At 36.3% G+C, this 20,124-nt stretch overlaps 1 protein-coding gene across 1 annotated transcript; it reads left to right on the top strand.

Annotated features, from left to right (window-relative positions):
• Positions 1-562: 562 nt before the first annotated feature.
• Smp_025700 (putative rab9p40) lies at positions 563-19,800 on the top strand (the record flags this gene model as incomplete). The annotated part of the gene is made up of 7 exons (XM_018793953.1): positions 563-603; positions 3,055-3,319; positions 9,123-9,395; positions 13,968-14,186; positions 15,476-15,755; positions 16,633-16,776; positions 19,589-19,800. The coding sequence occupies 7 exons, from the start codon at positions 563-565 to the stop codon at positions 19,798-19,800; spliced, it is 1,434 nt and encodes a 477-aa protein (XP_018648414.1).
• Positions 19,801-20,124: the final 324 nt, after the last annotated feature.

Below are 20,124 nucleotides of genomic sequence, written 5' to 3'. Positions count from 1 at the left end.
AGACAACCGTACGGCATTTTTATGAAGTTGAGCATGGCTTACAGACTCAAAATATCATGCTTGGATTTCTAGTTGCTATTGCTGATTCGTCTTAATCTCACTCTTGTGTTATTGCTGACTTCTTCCAACTGTTTTCATCGATTAATCTAATTTCTTTTAGCGCGCTTAGTGAACAGTCGACCCATCCTGTTTTTCTCTTTCTGACGAATTCGTCAGCTTTCTTGACTCAGTAAACTCTGTACTCTCCCACAACACTCAATATAGCTTCAAGATTAATGCAAACCGCTACAACATGTTAGTCATATGTCGGTTTGTAGTGTGAACGGTGAAAATTCTTCAAAACGAAGCAATGATATTGTTGACAGTTATTATGAAGACCCAGCACCTTATATATACCGTCGGAACATTAAAAAGCCCTTGAATCACAGTTTTCTGACGTTTGGAAATTCATCATCTCTTTCAATTTACTCCAGCAGTGGCAACAATGGGATTATCGTTAAGAAAAACATCTTGTTACGAAAAAACTCTTCACAGCGCTCGAAGCTCTGTATAATTTTATAATATGCATAAATTACTTGAAAAACTGAGTATACGTGGCTCCTGGTGAGTTGGGTTGCAGAATAGCTTTCCATGTATTATTTCCTTTCATTCTTTGTGGCCAGTATTTGGTATTTAGTAACAAAGAATTGAAGCGTTCATTTGAGTTGCATTTTATTGTCTTAATTGTCGCGAATAGCTTGGTCAGTAATGATAAAATGGATCATAGCAGTCGGTAGACACGAATAATACGAGGTGATCATGGGACCCACTGATATTTGTCAATAAGCGAAGGGTCGCGACGATACGTTTTATCTGTTGTTACTTTTTATCTTTTCCGCCGTTTTAACAGTTACATCACCCTGTTTTACGTGTTGTGTGGATAGATTTCACACTTGAAACAAAATCACTCTCCGCCTTCTCACTTTTGTTTTACGTTCAAAATCTGGGTTATTCCTCTCATTTTCAGTGGGTTCAAATTGATGTCAGTTTTATTTATTAATAAGATTTTTTATTGAGAAAGTCACACACTCAACTGTTCAGCGACATAGTTTCGACATTCCTAATGAATAGCACTTTTCCTAGTATCTGTCTAATTACCTGAAATTACCCTATTTTTTCTTAACACTGTATACAGTTTGGTATATTATTACGTGACTGGCAATAACTACCCAACCAAGACTCATCAGTCTATATTGGTCTTGAAAAGAACCCTCAGTAAGCCTGGGAGATACCTCAGTTATGTTGTCTTCATCATTACTAAATTCAGTCCCGCCTTAACCAAAACGTTTATATTAACGGTTCGATTATTATTAACATAGTATTCCATTCAGACTAATTTGAGTTTCCTCTCACCCTTCTGTACCCAAGTTATGTTACTTGATTACAAGTAAAATTCCCCACAAGCAACTGACTAAATCTGTTGTGACAAAAATAATACCAAGTTCTTTTAGTATGAGCAGGATGAAAATGTAAGTTATTATCGTATCAGATCTCTCAAACATGATTATTACTTATCAATTAGTCATTCAGTCGCAACGTATGACCTGGCACATGTTCATCGGTTCAAGTTGCCATATTCAATAAACACGGAGGGATGAATTTGTCAGCCTAAATACCAGAATAATAGAAGTGAATAGAAAAGATCAGGCATCAAAGATACGATTCAAGAATATACAAATTAGTAAAATAAGAAAATTACGAGGAATTTAGAAGCTCAGCATTTGGAAGAAGACAGAAAATATATGAACCTGTGCCATTACAAATAATTTTGACCCATGTTGTCCGAAACCTCTAACACATGGACCCCAACCAGGTGTTCTACACCTGTTAACATGTCTCGCTCCAATTGTCAGTGACCTCATAAACTGATGCCATGTCATGCTTTGCTTCCCCTAGCTTTTTTCAAACTTTCTTCTACAACAGGCAACATTGTCGAGGTAGGTGGTGGTTGGGCATACGTAGCACATGTCCCAAACACCTCAGTTGATTATGACTACCTCATCAATCGACTGTCCATCGCCACTTAGTACTCTCTCCCTAAACGGGTAATGGTTCAAAGACGCCTATGGTCGAATACTAGTAACTTATAAAAACCTTCCATTTTTAATGACCATATTTCATATCCATAAAGTAGAACAAAGAAAACTACCACGTATCAAACACTTTCTTTGGTTGTCAGGCGAATCTTCCGTCTACGCCTCAAGTAACACAAATTAGCTGAGGCCAATTGAATTTTCTGAATCGGAGCCGAAATTTCGTCACACATTAGCCCAAGAGGGCTAATGAGACTCTCGAGATAAGTGAAGCGGTAGATATACTCAACTTTACTCGAAGAGGCAACCAATTCTAATTGGTTATGCTTAAAAGTATGGGACTATAAAACCCACATTCTCTTAAATCATAAATTATCTAGTAATTTTAACTGTTATAATTAACTAGGGAGCTGTTTTGCAATCCCATAACTCAACTCTATCTTACAATAGTCTGTCAATACATGAGGAAACTAAGTGTCTGTTATCGTTTTTGAAACCAAACTTTTCAGAATAAAATTTGTAAAATAACCACTAAAGACCATCCATTCAGCCAAAATAAACTTCCGTAATTACTGACTGAGAAATATCACCAACCTTCACACAAAATGTATTGCTCATAGTCAATTATATGATTTTGTACTTAATCATTGATTTACGTTAGTCAGTTCAGTTTCCACCAATGTACCGGAACGGAAAGTTTTAAAACATAAACTATCAGTACCACTGGCGTCATCCAAATCAGGCTTTGCATCAAAGATCAGCGTGCTCCCTTTTCATTTAAGCTCAGATAATTGTAAAACATTCTTCAATATTACTCCCATACACAAAAATGTCCTTAGGTTTTATTTATAGGTACTGATTTACCTTATTCTCTATGAAAGTGAGAAAAAAATATATGAACTCAAGCTAGTAATCAAGAAATGTGTATGTCATTTTTGTTAACACTACATAATTAATTTTCTGGTGAATGTATCTATCGTAGGTGCAAGGTGTCTTACATCTTAGAAGGAAAGTCACCGCTTGCACGTGTTGGTCATTCAACTCATGCTATACGAGTGGAATGTGGGGACACTGGCAACCGACCATTGATTATAATGATCGGGGGTGCAGATGCTTCAGGAGTATTTGATGAAGCCTACATTCTGGATATAACATCATTTAAGTGGTACACTGTTGATTTGGAACAGACAATTGATTTTCCAGGTCTGGGAAGGTATGAACATAGCAGTGCAATTTTAAACAATCAGGTGAGTTGAAAAACCGGAGTTGTTCATGAATCTTTCATATTTACTCACAAATCACTTTGGTTATAAAGTAAGTGGTATGTTTTCATAATGACCATTTTATTTGACGTTAGATTGATAATTCAAGTTACTTTATTTTGATAGCTTGCTGAAATGCTCTACACAAACCCAAACAAGTGCATTTGGTTGCAAACAATAGGTGTATTACTAATCAACTATTCAAATAGTAACATTCCATAGTGCCAGTCGGTCCTAACATTTCATGTTCTCATGACCTAAGGTCATAGACTAAAACCTATAAGTTAAATAGTTCTAGTGGTGATATTTGTCATTAGCACAAAAAGTCGAAGTTAAAAAATAATACAGAGAAACGTGTAGGTATAAAGTTGACAATGAATGCATTGGTTTTGTGCCGTTTTGCTTAGAGCCACCACCCTTTCTTCAATAACTAGTGGTTTCTTCGACTAATCTAGTCATCAACTTGACAACATCCAACGTCAATGTAGGTAGTAGCTTTACTGAGTCACTGAAAACCATTCACAATGATTCTATGATATGCTTAAGTAAATAACTTAAAAGTCACCATTTATCGTCCTGACAGATGGACTTATTTACAATTTCATAGACGCTGTGACTCAGTACCCTTTATTTGCTCACTGACTAATCATATCGTTGTGTTTGGAATATGAATGATAATCGGTTTTCATGACCCAGTCGATATAGATCTTTCATTTAATGCAGTTCAGTAACTGAGAATATGTTCGGCCACTATAGATCATCGTTGAACAATCAATTGCTTGGAACTCGCCACTGTACATCAACTTCCTTGACTATGAGGCGTCTAGCAGTGTGGATAGGAGAACCTTATGGAGCCTTCCTCGACACTAGGGTGTACCTGAGAAGATCATCAACATCAAAAGAAATTCGTACGACGGACTACAGTGCAGAGCCGTGCATGAAGGATAGCTGACAGATGCATTCCAAGTGAGGGTTGGAGTCAGACATGTCTGTTTACTCTCCCCCCTCTTTCTTCTGGTGGTTAGCTGGGTTATGAAGACCTCTACATCTGAGGAGAAACACGAAACACAATGGACAGTACGGATTCAACTAGACGATTTGGACTTCTCAGATAAAATGGCCCTTCTATCCCATACATACCAACAAATGCAAATCAAGAAAACCAGTGTTGCAGCAGTCACTGCATCAGTAGGCTTCAACATACACAAGGGAAGAAACCAGATCTTTAAATACAACACGGGGAATAACAACTTAGTCACACTTGATGGAGAGACTGTGGAAGCGTTCACATACCTGGTCAGCATCACCGATGAACAAGGCGGATCTGGCGCAAACGTAAAGACGAGGATTGGCGAAACAAGGGCAGCATCCCTACAGTTGAAGAACATATAGAACTCAAAATGACTGTCTGCAAGCCAATATCAAATTCAGAATCCTCAATATGAACGTCAAGACTTCTACTGTACTGAGCTGAAACTTGGAGAAATACTACAATTATCATCAAAAAGTACAAGTATTTATCAACAATTGTCTACACAAGATACTCAATTTCCATTGGTCGGATACCATCAGCAATAGCCTACTGTGGAAGAGAACAAACCAACTTCCTTCTGAAGAGGAAATTAGGAGACGCTGGAAGTGAATAGGACATATGTTGTGGAAATCACCGAACTGCATCATGAGGAAAGCACTAACTTGGAATCCTAAAGGGAAGTGGAAAAGAAGAAGACCAAAGAATACACTTTATCGGGAATTATAAACAGACATGGAAAGGATGAATCGCAACTGGAAAGGATTGCCCATGATAGAGTTGGATGGAGAATACTAGTGGACGGTCTACGCTCCTTCACGAGAGGTATCAGGCTTATGTAAGTAAAAGTAACTTGGTTTCAAGTCACACATTTCGTGTGATGGCTAGTATTATTACCCGATTACTCAAACCTTATTTGATAAGACCGGGTTGAAATCTGATGTTCAGTGATTAAAAGTAGTACATGTTAACCACTGGGCTACCATTCTATAATGCACATGTTATTTACTTCACACTACGATTCTTAATAAATCAGACACTAAAGTAATACTGTTATTTCATGAAGGTTTTTGACTGGACTCAGAAGTCACATAAACAAAGAATAATTATAAAAATACTTGAGTCATCTAAAGGAGTCGAATAGTTGATGTGAAATTACTAGGTTGATGAAACGTGTCTGCCTAATTCAAACGAATGTTTAACAACCACGATTGTCAGTCGGTTATAATGAAAATAGAGCATGGAGAAATGAAACTGAAATTATGAATGGTAAGGAAGTTGAGATATTGTAGTAACAACTATAATCAGAAAAAAGGTTCGAGATAAAAGAAAGTCGAAGTATGTGTGAAGGGATTGTGGAGCTGAAGATCTAAAGGAAGATGAAGAGTGATTTCGTCAGCACCATTGTTATTGATCTTGAGATATACTACCCAAAGCCTCTAGCCACTGATTAGAGTTATATATTTGTCTAAGTTATCGATTTTGTCTCCCGATTCAATCAGTCAGTCAGTCACAACGTAGAACTTCGTACGTACGTACATCAGTTCGAGTTGCCATACCAAATTAGCACCGAGATGAAGTTGTCGATTCAAATCCTATATTGGTAGAAGTAGTAAGACTATAAGCATCATGTGAAAGATTAGGGTTTGAAGATGTTATTGAAGGAGTATAATCCAGCGAAATAAATTTGGAAAGAGAGGAAGGATAGGGACATGAAAAATTCAAAAGGTAAGAATTTGGTAGAACACAAAGAGTGGATGCACCTTCGCCATTGCAAACGATTTTGAGCCATGTCATTCAAGGTCTCTAACCATCGGTTGCTATCATCTCGCGAATCCCAACCAGGTAGTCTACACCTACCAACATGACCCAGTCCAATTGTTAGTGACTTCATGGATTTTTGCCACGTTTTGGTCTGGCCGCCCCTAGCATTCTTCCAACCTAATCCTACACCATGAAACATTGCACGTCGGGGCAGTCGGTGGTTGGGCATACGTAACACGTGTTACAGCCATCTCAACTGATGAAGTTTCACTACTTCATCAATGGATTTGTTATCATTACCTAGTACCCGTTTCCTAACAACTGCATTACTTACTCGATGGTCCCAGGATATACGAGCAATGCTTCGAAGACATCTATGATCGAACACTAGTAGCCTACGAATATCCTCTACTCTTATCGGCCATGTTTCACTGCCATAAAGTAGGACAAAACGAACTGCTGCACAGTAAACCCGTCCTTTTGTTGCTAGACGGATATCTCGCCTACGTCATAAATGACGCAAGTTGGCGAAAGCTAGACGAGCCTTCTGTATCCGTGCTGAGATTTCGTCACACACCAGACCACAAGGGCTGATGAGACTCGCAAGATGAGTGAAGCGGTCGACACGCTCAACTACTTCACTCCCTATCATTAGTTCAGGTGTCGATGCAACCCAATCCTGAAGTAACATTTTGCACTTCGAGGGAGAGAATCGCATCCCGAACATGCCTGCATAGTTGCTTATAGTGGTCAGAAGACTCTGCATTTTGTCAGCGTCTTCACCGAGTAAAACTATGTCGTCGGCGTATTCTAAGTCTACAAGTGAGCCTCCTGGTAAAAGTTCAACTCCTAGAGATTGAGACGATGAAAGTGTTATCTCTAAAAGCATGTCAACGACAAAGTTAAACAAGAATGGGGAGAGTGGACAGCCCTGACGAACACCACTTGAGGTAACCACTTCTGATGACAGTTCGCCATAGGCTATAACTCGACCAGTTGTGTTCGAGTAGAGAGCCTTTATGAGGTTAATGTACTTCTTTGGTACTCCTTTCAGTGACAAACACTGCCATAGAACCTCACGATCAACGGAGTGAAATGCCGCCTTAAGGTTAAGAAATACTACGATTGTGGGACGTCTGAATGTATGTCTATGTTCTAGGACCTGACGTAGAGTGAATATCTGGTCTATGCAACCACGTCCAAGTCGAAAACCAGCCTGGTTTTCTCTAGTCTGCTCTTCACGAGCTTTGGTTAGGCGACCTAGTATTATTGAAGCTAATATTTTAGACACTATATTAGTCAAACTGATCCCTCTGTGATTGTCACAGGAGGACTTTTGTCCTTTCTTATAGACTGGCACAATCAGTGATTGGGACCAGTCAGATGGAATTACGTCCAGTTCCCAGATTCTACCTAAGACCTCAGTCAATCTCGCTGCTAGTACTGGACCACCATCCTTAAAAATCTCAGGGGTAAATCTGTCAGGGCCTGCGGCTCTCCCTCGCTTTAGATTTCCTATAGCTTTTTCAACCTCGTAGAGAGTTGGAGGACTTACATCAATTTGCCATTCAGGACGACTGGGGATCGTGAGTAACTGAAGTGTGGCTGAAGGCCAGTTGAACTGATCCCTAAAGTGTTCTGCCCATCGATCCAATCTCCTGGATTGAGAATGAATGATATGCCCATCTTTATCTGAGATGGTTTCACTGATACTTGGGTTCCTAATACCGGTTTCTTTAATGAGTCTGAATAGCTGTCTACTGTTACCTATTGCCGCTGCCTTTTCCATCTCTCTTGCTTTCGCTACCCACCACTGTTCACGATCATTGCGTAGGCTTCTTATTAGCTTGCGCTTAAGTTGACTCCGCTCTTCGTTATGTTCAGAGCCAAGTGGAATGAGTTTTCGAGCATCTATCAGTGCGGTAGATGCTGTTGAGATCCATTGTTTCTCCCTAACCTTATGGTTTACCTTACTAGCGGATATCACTGCTGTTTCCACAGCTTTTCGGATGTCATTCCACGCTGCTTCGGGGTGGGCACAACTTACATAGCTGCCTAACTGTTTTTCCAGTTGTTCCTGAAATATATTCTTAGCTTGCCTATCATTAAGTAGAACCCTTAGAGGCTTCCGTTCAGTGTCTTTCCTACGTCCGGTAAGACGCAGACAGATACGAGCTCGCACTAGAGCATGATCTGAGTCTAAACATGTGCCCCAGAATGATCGACAGTCTTCTATCGAGCCGCTCCATCGATGGCTGATAGCGATGTGATCTAATTGTCTCCCGATTGGAATCTAAATTTTAGACAATATTCGTGTAACCAGTCCAAATAATGATTTCGAAGAAACGATGTGATGAACAAGTGAAGACGTATATAAAAAGTCGTGAATTTGTCTAGGATCAAAAATTATATGCAAATAAAAAATGAAGTTTGAGTTTGAAATTTTACGTTTGGTGACCTAGAACTCATGACGCACATCAACTATAAGAGCCAAATCAATTATATACCATTTAAGCGATTCGAAAAACAGAACGTTCAGTCCGGAGATTATGTTTACAGTAACGTTACATTAGCCGGTACAAAACTTTAGGATGAATGCCAATGAGTGTGATAAAGTACAAATAGTCAATCAACCCGATTCTCACTTAACAAATATGTGATCATAATTATAAACGTAGTCAACTGAAAAATCTAAATTTTCATTTGCAAGAGAACAGTATTACCGTGATAAAGCAATCAAGCACATGTATTGAACTGAAGGTTGGCAGGTTAGGTTATCAATAACTTCTTATTTTTATAGTTGCCTGCTGATTAAGAAATGTATCAAAATCAGCTTCCAGCTTAGTACCCGAATTCAAACTATTTTTCTCATTCCCACTTTGGTGTGTAGTTTATAATATTTGCTTTGGATAAATTTTTATTCGTGTTATTTCGTTTAGAAAATGTTACCAAATGGATACTTATCGTTCATGAATCTGAATGAATGTTTTTTAGGAATTAATAATATTTGGTGGTGCAACAAATACAGGTCCTTTGAGTCAACTACTCCGTCTACAAATTCATTGTCTATCAACGCCTGAAAATCCGTCAATTAATGAAGAGGAGAGAATCACTGCAAGTTTAACTCAAGATCGCATTCATACTGATATTCAACAATTCATCTATCATCCTCGCACACAAAACTCTTCTGTTTCATTAACTGAATATAATCAACTCATAGTATTCTCTGGTGGGAATGTTGGTAGTCAGCCAGTGTCAGATGATAAAGTAACTACCCATTGATTAAATCTGTTTACTTGATTTTCTATAACCATAGTTAATACATGCGATATAGAGAAAAGTAGATTGCTGGAAGAAAGATCTTTGTTTTTATTACCGTTTTATTGAGAGGTAGGATATGAGTATTGCTCTTAAGTTGATGGTTCCAGATTTTAAACTGGTAGCTAAACATTATTTTATAGATTTTACGACTTATTGAAAATATATTCATTATGATATTCTTTATAATGTTTGCCTTGGAACTAACTCTCCGAATAAATAAATATGTGTAGCCATAGATATATTACTGTTTGTTACTAGTTTATCAAACATCAGTATGTAACTGGTTTACAAACGATGTGCAAAAGGCTTAAATAGTCGTACTACATGAATATTGAACAGTAAGCAAACATAATAATTTCATAGGGAATAGACTGAATTTATTCAACCCATTGTATGGAGAAAATTGCAATACGTTTTAATTAAATAGTATAATACTTAATTTTAGGTAGTAATTTAGCAAAAAAAGGCTAATTCTATGTTCAGTCATATGGAATTTAAACGAACAATATCCAGTTATAATTTGCTCCATAGGAGCAGTCGAACTGATAAATGCAAAATGAGGTGGTCATTCTAGGTAATTCATCTTTTAGCCTCGGTGTCACCATCGGGCACGTAGAAAACACTAAACGTAGTTCACCGGCGTAATATGATAGAGACCGTAGAATATATAGGGGAACAACTGATTGAAAATGAAATTTAAACTACAGTTCCTATTAATGTCGTGAAAGAGTTATTACTGAAATGCACCATGAATGTGAATTTGAAGTTCAACGGAGAAATATATAGACAAACAGATGGCGTTGCAATGGGTTCACCTCTAGGCCCTATACCAGCTGATATATTTCTAGCCAAACTAGAGAACGGTCCACTAAAAAAGATTATTCAAGAAAAATTCAAATTTTACTGTAGATATATGGATGACACATTCATCCTGTGCAAAGATAATACATTACAACAAGACGTTCTCAGGCAGTTTAACGAAGTGCATACAGCCATTCAGTTTACATCGGAAGAAGAGAGTGATGGCCAAATAGCCTTTTTGGACGTTCTCTTAACTAAGAGAGCGGATGGATCATTAAAAAGAAACGTAAACAGAAAAAGTACTTGGACTGGGCAGTACACGCATTTTATTAGCTTTGTACCTCTACAGTACAAACGAAATTTTATCAAGACCCGTAGTTACCGAATACGCACTATATGTTCTGCAGATATAGTTGAAGATGAGCTAAACACCTTGCATAATACTCTTAGGGAAGACGGTTACCCTAAAAAGTTTATAATTAAATATATGATCACGAAAGTGAAAATAGGCGAAATTCAAACGGTCAAGAAGAAATCCCTGTTCATGAGCCTACAATTCTGGGGGGAAGCGGCTAGTGAAATACTAACTCAGAGATTACGCAGAACAATCCTAAAACCTTTCAACGCCGGTGAACTACGTTTAATGTTTTCTACGCACCCAATGGTGACATCGAAGCTAAAAGATGAATTACCTAGAATGCCTAATTAGTACAAACTGGTCATAATGTCAGTTTAAGCCGGTGCTTTTCAATTATTTATAGGGTCAGTAATTTTTCACCAAGGCTTGTCGGGCTTAAAGTCCTTCAAACGGCTGAGGTAGTAGCCATCCGGATGAAAAAAACCGGAGCTATGTCTACAAAAGAAATATCATCCCCTCCATCTCCCCTGGCCAACCACAAGGCCAATTAATCAATAGTATTCTTAGGTATTGGATGACCTAATTTGACTATTGTACTTACGACCTTTCGTAGTCAAATGTAATTGTTTCTCTTATCTTTATTCACGAATCTTTGTATTATTATTATTATTATTATTATCAGAAGGGGTGTTGTGGAGATTTCAGTATTTTTCATAATTGAAATCATGAGTTAATTGAAGCTAGACCACCATGAAAAACCTGGAAGCACTGGACGGCCGTTTCGTCCTATTATGGGACTCCTCAGCAGTGCGCATACACGACTCCGCATCCGCGAGATTCGAACCCAGGACCTACCAGTCTTGCGCCAGAGCATTTAACCGATAGACCACTGGGCCGTCCAGTGCTTCAAGGTTTTCCATGGTGGTCTAGCTTCAATTGACTCATGATTCCAACTATGAAAAATTATTATTATTATTGGTTAAATATCAAAGTTAATCTCCCCTGTACATGATTCATGCACTTCGCATTCATCCCTCTTTATTACGTCTTACTGATTTCTCACACAATTTAGTCTTACATTAAACATTTGATCGAGTTGTAATTGTACTATCATATCTCTCTCACCCTATCTGACCCATATTTATTCTGATCACAGATCTTAAATTTTCACTTAACATATATACAGATTCGAGTTAACATTCTATATGAGTCGTATCAATAATAACAATTTCATTCTATTTGGTTTGACAATCCTAAATTTACATGCTTTAAACTATGTACTTTGCTTTCAACCTCGGAATTTTTTCGGATTACTAATTTGGATATATAATTGTAGAACCTGAAGAGAACTTATCGAAAAGAATATTCTTCGTTCAAATATTAGTCTTTTAATATGATGGGGATCCTTAAACAGTATCCAGTTATGCTAATAATATCGTGAATATTTTTCCTTCCCCACAATTGTATTTCCGTATAGTGATAACTATTCACTAGACCAATCTCAGCATCTGACGTATGAATCATATATTTCAAATGTACTTGATTTATATACAAGTCAAACAGACTACATCAAACCACAAAATAGGAAATAACATTTGTACAAGATCAAGCCAAAAAGTGGCTGTGATTGTGGGAGATTGTAATTAATAAACTGGGCATAACTTAAGAATGGTAAATCGTATAATAACAGTCCATAGGTCAAAATAAAGTCTATGATAAGAAGAATATGAATATACATTGTTTAGTTGATCAACAATCATGTATGTATAGTATTAGACAATAGATAGATCCTAACAGTTACTATTCATTATTCTCATCGGGATATAACAGTTATATTCGTTTTTGTTGAGTCGGCTTACAGAGAACTCTAACAGAGCCTCCAGAGGTTCATAAAGAGCCCCAACCAATCAGCGATTAATTAGAAGCTATGTTACTAAAATAACGAGATCCTGATTGGCTGATTAACACACTGTTAATATGTAAACTCAAGGTCTCTTAATTACTATAAAATCCCTGTATTTTCTGTACATGAATGAACCCTGTAGTAAAGTGCTTCCCTCATACTCGTGTCTTTTCTCTGGTGTTCAAGTCGCTGAATAGTTCTAGCTCGGGGGTACGGAACTGGCTTAGGGAAGCAAATATAGCGTTCACAATCGGCCAGATATAACAGTTTTCTTAACTAGTCTTCAAATCTTAGCAATTATTTCAAATGACTCCTACTTCATAAAATGTCGTTTGTATGAATGTGAAAAAAGGTGAACTCATACAATACAGTTTTTAAATAACAGATTTTTAAAAAAATTATCTTTTCACCAATAGATTTTCATATTAATATAACTATGAATCAAATTTAAAGATCATGTAAACATATTTCTAAAGATTATTGTTTACTTTGTGTACTTTTGATTGTTTATCATTTTTTTAAATAAGTAGTATTAGATCTATCAGTCTAATTTTTTTTAAAGATATTTTTGTTCATAAGTTTATTTCAGAATATCATAGAACCTAAATAATTTCATGTATTCTATATCAGGATATATATAGAAAGCACAATTTACATCACTCCATAGTTAAGATTATCAAATAACTACACTGAAAAGTCATTTCAATGAAGAAAATGTTTTTGCCAGTATTATTTATTCAAGTTGTGCAATCTTGTGTTATAGTTAATTTGCAATTCAAATGGTCTGCTGAAAAATAGGAGGATGATTACATCATATCACATATGAAAAAGAGTCGCTTAACGATAGAGAATTTGACGAAAGATAGTAAGGTGAAATCAAATGTGTGAAAGATAATTATCCACTTGATGAGTATGGGAAACGTGAAGAATAAATTAAAAAACGTAAAGATGGAAATAATAAATTATTAAGATTAAAGAGTTTAGAAACAGTAGAAGGATGTAATAAAATCAAATTGCCGTATGTGAAAAGTGAGTGTTAGGGTATAGAATAATGATGGTTTGCATGTGTCTGCTTTTACACACAGAGTTCAAGTTTGAAAAGGGGGATTGCTAACGCTTCTACATTGCACAAATTATTGATTTGTACTCCTCTCAAACCAAATTGACCATATAAATGATTTTAAAGGATATATACAGTGGCGTTGTGCGACCAGAGTTCACATGATATTCCAGTATTTAAATATTGGTAGTTCTACATTCACTTTCGAGAACCAGCAAGGATAATGTTCAGAGATGTGTTTGTAAAGCACTCGCATTGTATAGCCAATTTAACGTGTTTCATAACACCAAGATGAATGTACATATTATATTTAGTTAAAATTTTGAAATCCCAGTTTTATCCTCTACATATATGTGTATATTAATTTATTGTAAATTACTTATTATTTTTCTTTAGGTTTATATGTATGATAGTGAAATAAATTCATGGAATATTATACCAGTGGAAGGTTTACCACCATGTTCACGATTAGGTCATTTAATGCTATATGAATTTCCTTATCAACTAACCAATTCAAATTATGAACGTATCCCAAAAGGTAAATTGTATATACACGGTGGAATGGTCAATGAAAAACTACTTGATGATATTTATGTATTACAATTTACTAATCAAGTAAGAGAATTTTACTAGAATATTAAAGAAGAAAAATACTTTCTGTATATGTTAGTTGTTTAACAAAACATAGACAGTATTACATTTTAGTAGTTTCAGTAATATTATATCTAATTACTAGTTATAATACACTTACCTATAAGCTTTTAGCCGTCTTCATTTATTATATAATAATAGCTCAATGGTTATGATTATGTTGTTATACTGGCTTTTATATTATCAAAGTGATGTTTAATAAAGATGATATGATAATTCATATATATGAAGAAATGTGAATTCCTTGTCTTTAATTTGTTAAAGGAATGTTTAGACTGACAAAATGTGACAAGCAGTGACCAGTGGAGTTCAACCAAGTCTGTTGTAGAGATATCAACTCACTGAGGACAAGTGGTGAACGGTTGCTCAAAATCGTGGATTGTTTGGAGTTAGACATCAACACCGTTGGATGCCGGCTCAGTGGTCTGTCGGTCAAGTGCTCTGGCGCGAGACTGGCAGGTCCTGGGTTCGAGTCTCGCGAGTGTGGGATCGTGGATGCTCACTGCTGAGGTGTCCCATAATAGGACGAAACGGCCGTCCAGTGCTTCCAGGTTTTCCATGGTGGTCTAGCTTCAATTGACTCATGATTTCAACTATGAAAATGTTAATTGAAATAGAGTTCCAGGTTATTGATTTCCAGTTGCTGATGTAGATTATTCTAAGTTCTTCCTAATCTAAAAACTTTCAAAGGAATTTTCTTCACCACTCTTGTTTTTTTTTCTTTTGGAATAGCGGCCATAAATATTTCGGAAATGAGCTTAGACGATGACTATTGAAACCCAAGATTTTGGCTAGTGCATATTACATATTAATAATAACATACTGACAAGCTCACATTTTTGGCTATTTCAAGTTGAAATTTCAGGTTATCATTAGGCTGGACGCTAATGGTGTAAAATATTTCTGAAGACTCTAACCTAAGGTGTAGCTCAGTTCAGCTGTTTATTATTTATTAGGTTTCATCCTTTCTGAACTCTGTGATATAACAGATAAAGCTTAGACTCTTAATTTTTGTACGAAAACACGTATGGGGATTACTTAGCTTTCAAAAATGAGCATCCAGCATTTGCCCACAACGTGTCATCTATCGTTTGAAATTTTACGCATTCATTTTAGCAATTCATAATTCGTTCTTCAAATAACAAAGTTCTCTCTCAGTTTCTCAAAAATGTAATCAGTTGTTTTAATATTGTTACCTGAAATTATTTCACTGATACCCAAATATAAATAAGCATTTATTTTCATTATTTCAGGCTGATAATAATTTGCATTTTAAAGGTATATGGAGTAAACTATATCCGACTGATAACTTATCACCACTCACTATTAGTCATGATAATGCAGAAAATGAGTGTGAATATTTGGAGTCAGAAGGTATTGAATCTACAAAGACTCCATCTCCAGGTCCACGTGCTGCTCATGGTGGAACAATTTTAACAAATAAAATTTATGGACAGGATACCAGTAAAATATTAATATTTGGTGGATTGTCATTAAATGGGGCGTTGAATGATATGTTTTGTTTTGATACAAGTTAGTGAAAACCTTTTGAATGTATATAGAACTGATTTTAATAGTCGACAACGTTATTGACCATAATAATATTTAGAACTCAGTCCCATAAACCATGTATATGATAAGCTTATTGAAAATTCAAATAAAAATCCAATGAATTTTTGGGATAGGTTTCTTTTGTTCTAAATAATGCATCCAAAAGGAATGAATCAGTCACATTTCGTGAGTCTTATCATCTGTCACGGGTTTCTGGCAAGCAAGCTTTCAGCACGGATTCTAAAAGCTGGCGACGTTGCCCCACTTACGGCACAGGTGAAACGTCTGTCAAGGAGAGAGTAAACTTTGCAGAAGTCCCACTTGTATTTTTGTACGGCTATAAAATGAAAGTAGAAGACATGTGTAGGTGACAGCTTTTGATTACAAATGTCTTAAGCCAATTATCCGTTATATGTGGTTTTAAACTTTAAGTGACTTCGTCCAAAATTGGTGGCACTGATGCAGATACACTCGCTCTCTATCTCCCTTCAAGTATTCAGCTTAGTTTTCTACCATACGTGTCGTCCTTTGATCTCAGATTTATCATATTTAGCTCTTGACTGCGTTCGATCTCATCTCATTATACTAATGTGAAATCTATCAAATCACACCGACGCATATTTGCATCAGATCCTACTTTGATTATGAGTGTCTTACTGCACCGAGTGATATCTTTCTAACTGTACAATGTCCTGGTTTTGAGTGTTTAGTTCTATAGGCAAGTTATCGCCTTGACTAAATCATTTATATTCACATTTTATCAAATTACACTAGTTGTCCTCATTTACATCGAAATAATTTCCTTTATTGCTTAACGTTCAACGCCTACTTTTTTGTTTTCCACTTTCTTTTCAATTAGGTACCAAACAATGGACCGAAATTAAATATGAGACTTCTGTATTACCGAGTCCACGTCTAGACTTTGCTTATTGTACATTCTCATTAATCGTTAAGAAGGATACAAAAGAAAATTCAATGAAAATTATATTCAAATCACCAAAAGGTATTGATATTTTCTAAGACATATATATATATATATGTATATTTCTCGACAGTAGTAGAATGAGTTTCAGTCTACAAGTCTGATCAGGTTAATACAATTATATGAGTAGTAAGCAGTTACCAATATCTACTTATACAATCTCAATCTCAATAAAACTTGTGGTGATCAAGTTTCTCATTAAGCTACTTACTTGACAAGTACATATTTGTGTGCTTGACTGCTAGCCATACTGATGTGGGGTAGAGCAAGTGATACTGTCCGTCCTTAGTGTCCCTATATCTGACTCCAGTAATATCCTATGATTATCGTTACTGAGTGATTGTTTTCCAAATATGCATGTCGCCTAACCTTGTATATGACCATCGACTTAACTCGCGTTAGTGAATAACGGAATTAAATAAGTCAAATACGAGAATGAATTTCGAATACGTATATTTTGTACACTCATCGATCTGGGCAGACATTCAGAGGGACGAAGAGAAATGACGCGCGGTGGAGTAGGCGTGTGAGCCGACTCCATTTAATCAAGCGTTAATCAATTTTATAACCAGATAAAAATAAGTTGCAGACATGTGGTGAATAGGATAAGAAGTGTATACACATATACGCTCGTATAAAGACAGTCAAGGTTGATAAGTGAATAATTAACAATATCAAAAAGTGACCTAAGAAGAATGGATCAATTGGCCTGCCCAGAAGCTAGAATAAGGTATATGGGCTTAATATAGCATCCGACACTACACATCTACTCAAACAGGAGTACGAAGCTCATCTCTGATGGTTGTAAGTTGAATGTCTAAATCATCACGTTTAACTGAACTTTAAGTGGGTGAAATATTTAAATTTCGAAGTTGTTAGTATTGCGTAATTAAAAATAGTTTTGATGGTTGTTTATTTTATACTAATAATTATTGTTTCTCAATTTGACTTATCTAGTAGTAGAAATTGAATCACTGTGAATAGGTTCCTGTATTTTTAAAATGTTTTACTTAAATGGATCACCTGAAAGTACTCAGTTTCTCATTGTTCAGTCCCTTGTGTTAATCAAATTCTGTTGGTCAAGTGACTCATCATCGTGGTGTACACTGTTCCGGTAAACATTTAGCAGAAAGCTCTAAATGTAGGCCTTTTGTTAGTTGGCAATCATAAGCAAGCACGTCTAAAATACTAAATAAACTGAGAGTCCCCTTGAAATTCAAAACTGAGTCAGATATAGTGTTTTATTCTGAATTTAGACCAGAATATGCTTGTTATAAAAAAAACAGCATTACGAACAGATTACTAACAAATGCGCTAATCTTATTTGTTGCCCCCAAATGCCCTGGTACGGCCGAGAGTGGGGAGAGTCTGCTCTCCCTCTCGAAATGCTCTCATATGGCCACGCGAATATATAGCCTGTGCCAGGGAAGTCCTACTCACTGCCTTCTTGTTACGTCTGGCCGATTGTGAACGCTATATTTGCTTCCCTAATCTAGTTCCGTACCCCCGAGCTAGAATTATACACTGACTTGAAGACCAGAGAAAAGACACGAGTATGAGAGGAAAAACACTTTACTACAAGGTTCATTTATGTACAGAAAAACAGGGGTTTTATAGTAATTAAGAGACCTTGAGTTTCCATAGTAGCAGTATGTTAAACAGCCAATCAGGACCTCGTTATTTTAGTAACATAGCTTCTAACTAATCGCTGATTGGTTGGGCTCTTTATGAGCCTCTGGAGGCTCTGATAGAGTTTACTGTAAGCCGACTTAACACTTCTCGTGGCGGGGGTGTTGTTCACAAAAGTGAGAGGACGAAAAGCGAATGTCCGGCGCTTTAACCGGGTTGGTGGATATGTAGGATCCCCCTAGGGGAGTTGGAAAACCCTGATTCCAAACCAATGGTGCACATGGGCTCCAGTATCCTGAAGGAACGAATGGCGTATGAACCAACTGTTGGTCACCAGCCACCATGGGACTGCATCTCCTTACGATGCTCCACTGCCTTGTGGACTAGACCTTTAGGTCAAAGGCTCTGGGTGTGGCCCCCTAAGTAAACCACCTGCTTCAGTCTGGGCACCTGGGCAGTATCACAGCCCTCACACAAATCGAATGAGATTTGTGTGGCGCATATTTATCTGGTGCTTCCTTGTACCAATATTTATGTGTTTAAATAAATAAATAAATCTTATTTGTTATAAAATGACGAAGTTCCTTAAAAATGCGTTTAAATAGTGTCAAGTATTTTGTGTTCTTGTCAAGTCATATCTAAAGCCCTGAAAATATTCGGGGGTATAAGTAGAACAGAATCTAATGAGTTTGAACTCTACTTCAGCTGCCAACATCCAACGGAATATGTAACCCTATTAACTCTTATATACAAGTCACTTGGTGCATAGTATGGTAAATGGACGTAAATATGTTGTGATCTGTATTGTTGTTTTTGAATGTAAATACACATAAACATGTCTACTGATGATTATTGACTAGTTTAACAGCTAAGTTAACTTTCAACCCCAGAACTATCTTTATCGACCCAACATTTCCTACTTTTTAATCTCGATGCAACAATCGTGCTTCTAAGATATACAGTTAGTTAACTTAATTCTATTACAAACGTTCATATTTGAAGTAAAAAAAGGGATACAATAGACTAGTATCGCTTGTCACCTATCTATTAAACCATGTCCAAACTGGGAGTTCTTCAACTCACCATATAAATCATCTTCACATTTGACCAATTTTGTTTCATGAATTATTTTTCCTGATAGCCTCATATCATACAGAAATCTGATTTTCTAAATTGTTATATTTATTACTGTTATTTTCTTCAGATAATCAATATCACGATGATATTGTTAATACTGATGAGTATGAAGATGAAGATCAATACTGTCAAGAGTATTTATTTATTCACGGCGGTATGGATACTCATGGTGTTATGTTTGATGATTCTTATCTTATTCTACTAAGTGAATATCAACTTTCTAATCCACTAAATGTTCAAACAATTATCCTTCAAAGTTCTTCACATGGAAAATGTTAATATATATTTGCAGCAAATAAAATATTAATTTGCAATACATTATAATCCCCTTTAAATGCATGAAATTCTGAACGTTCATATGTATTTCTACACAACTTCGGAATAATTAAAATCTCATAAATTTTTCGTTTTATAGCTTTTTTTGAAATTTCAGACGGTTGAGTGTTTTTGTTGAGTAGGTAAGTATTTACGACAGTCATCTAACTGGATGTTCTGTTCTAAATATGGAACTCATTTTTACCATTTATCTTTTTATATAAATAAAATTATTTCTTGTCTATTGTTCTTCCATTATTCGCAGTTCCTAATTTTATTATGTTTTAT

The sequence above is a fragment of the Schistosoma mansoni genome, chromosome 1 (genome assembly GCF_000237925.1).
Source record: "Schistosoma mansoni strain Puerto Rico chromosome 1, complete genome".
NCBI lineage: Eukaryota > Metazoa > Platyhelminthes > Trematoda > Strigeidida > Schistosomatidae > Schistosoma > Schistosoma mansoni.
Note: the sequence above shows the minus strand (reverse complement) of the source record. Positions and strands in the feature narration are given on the sequence as shown.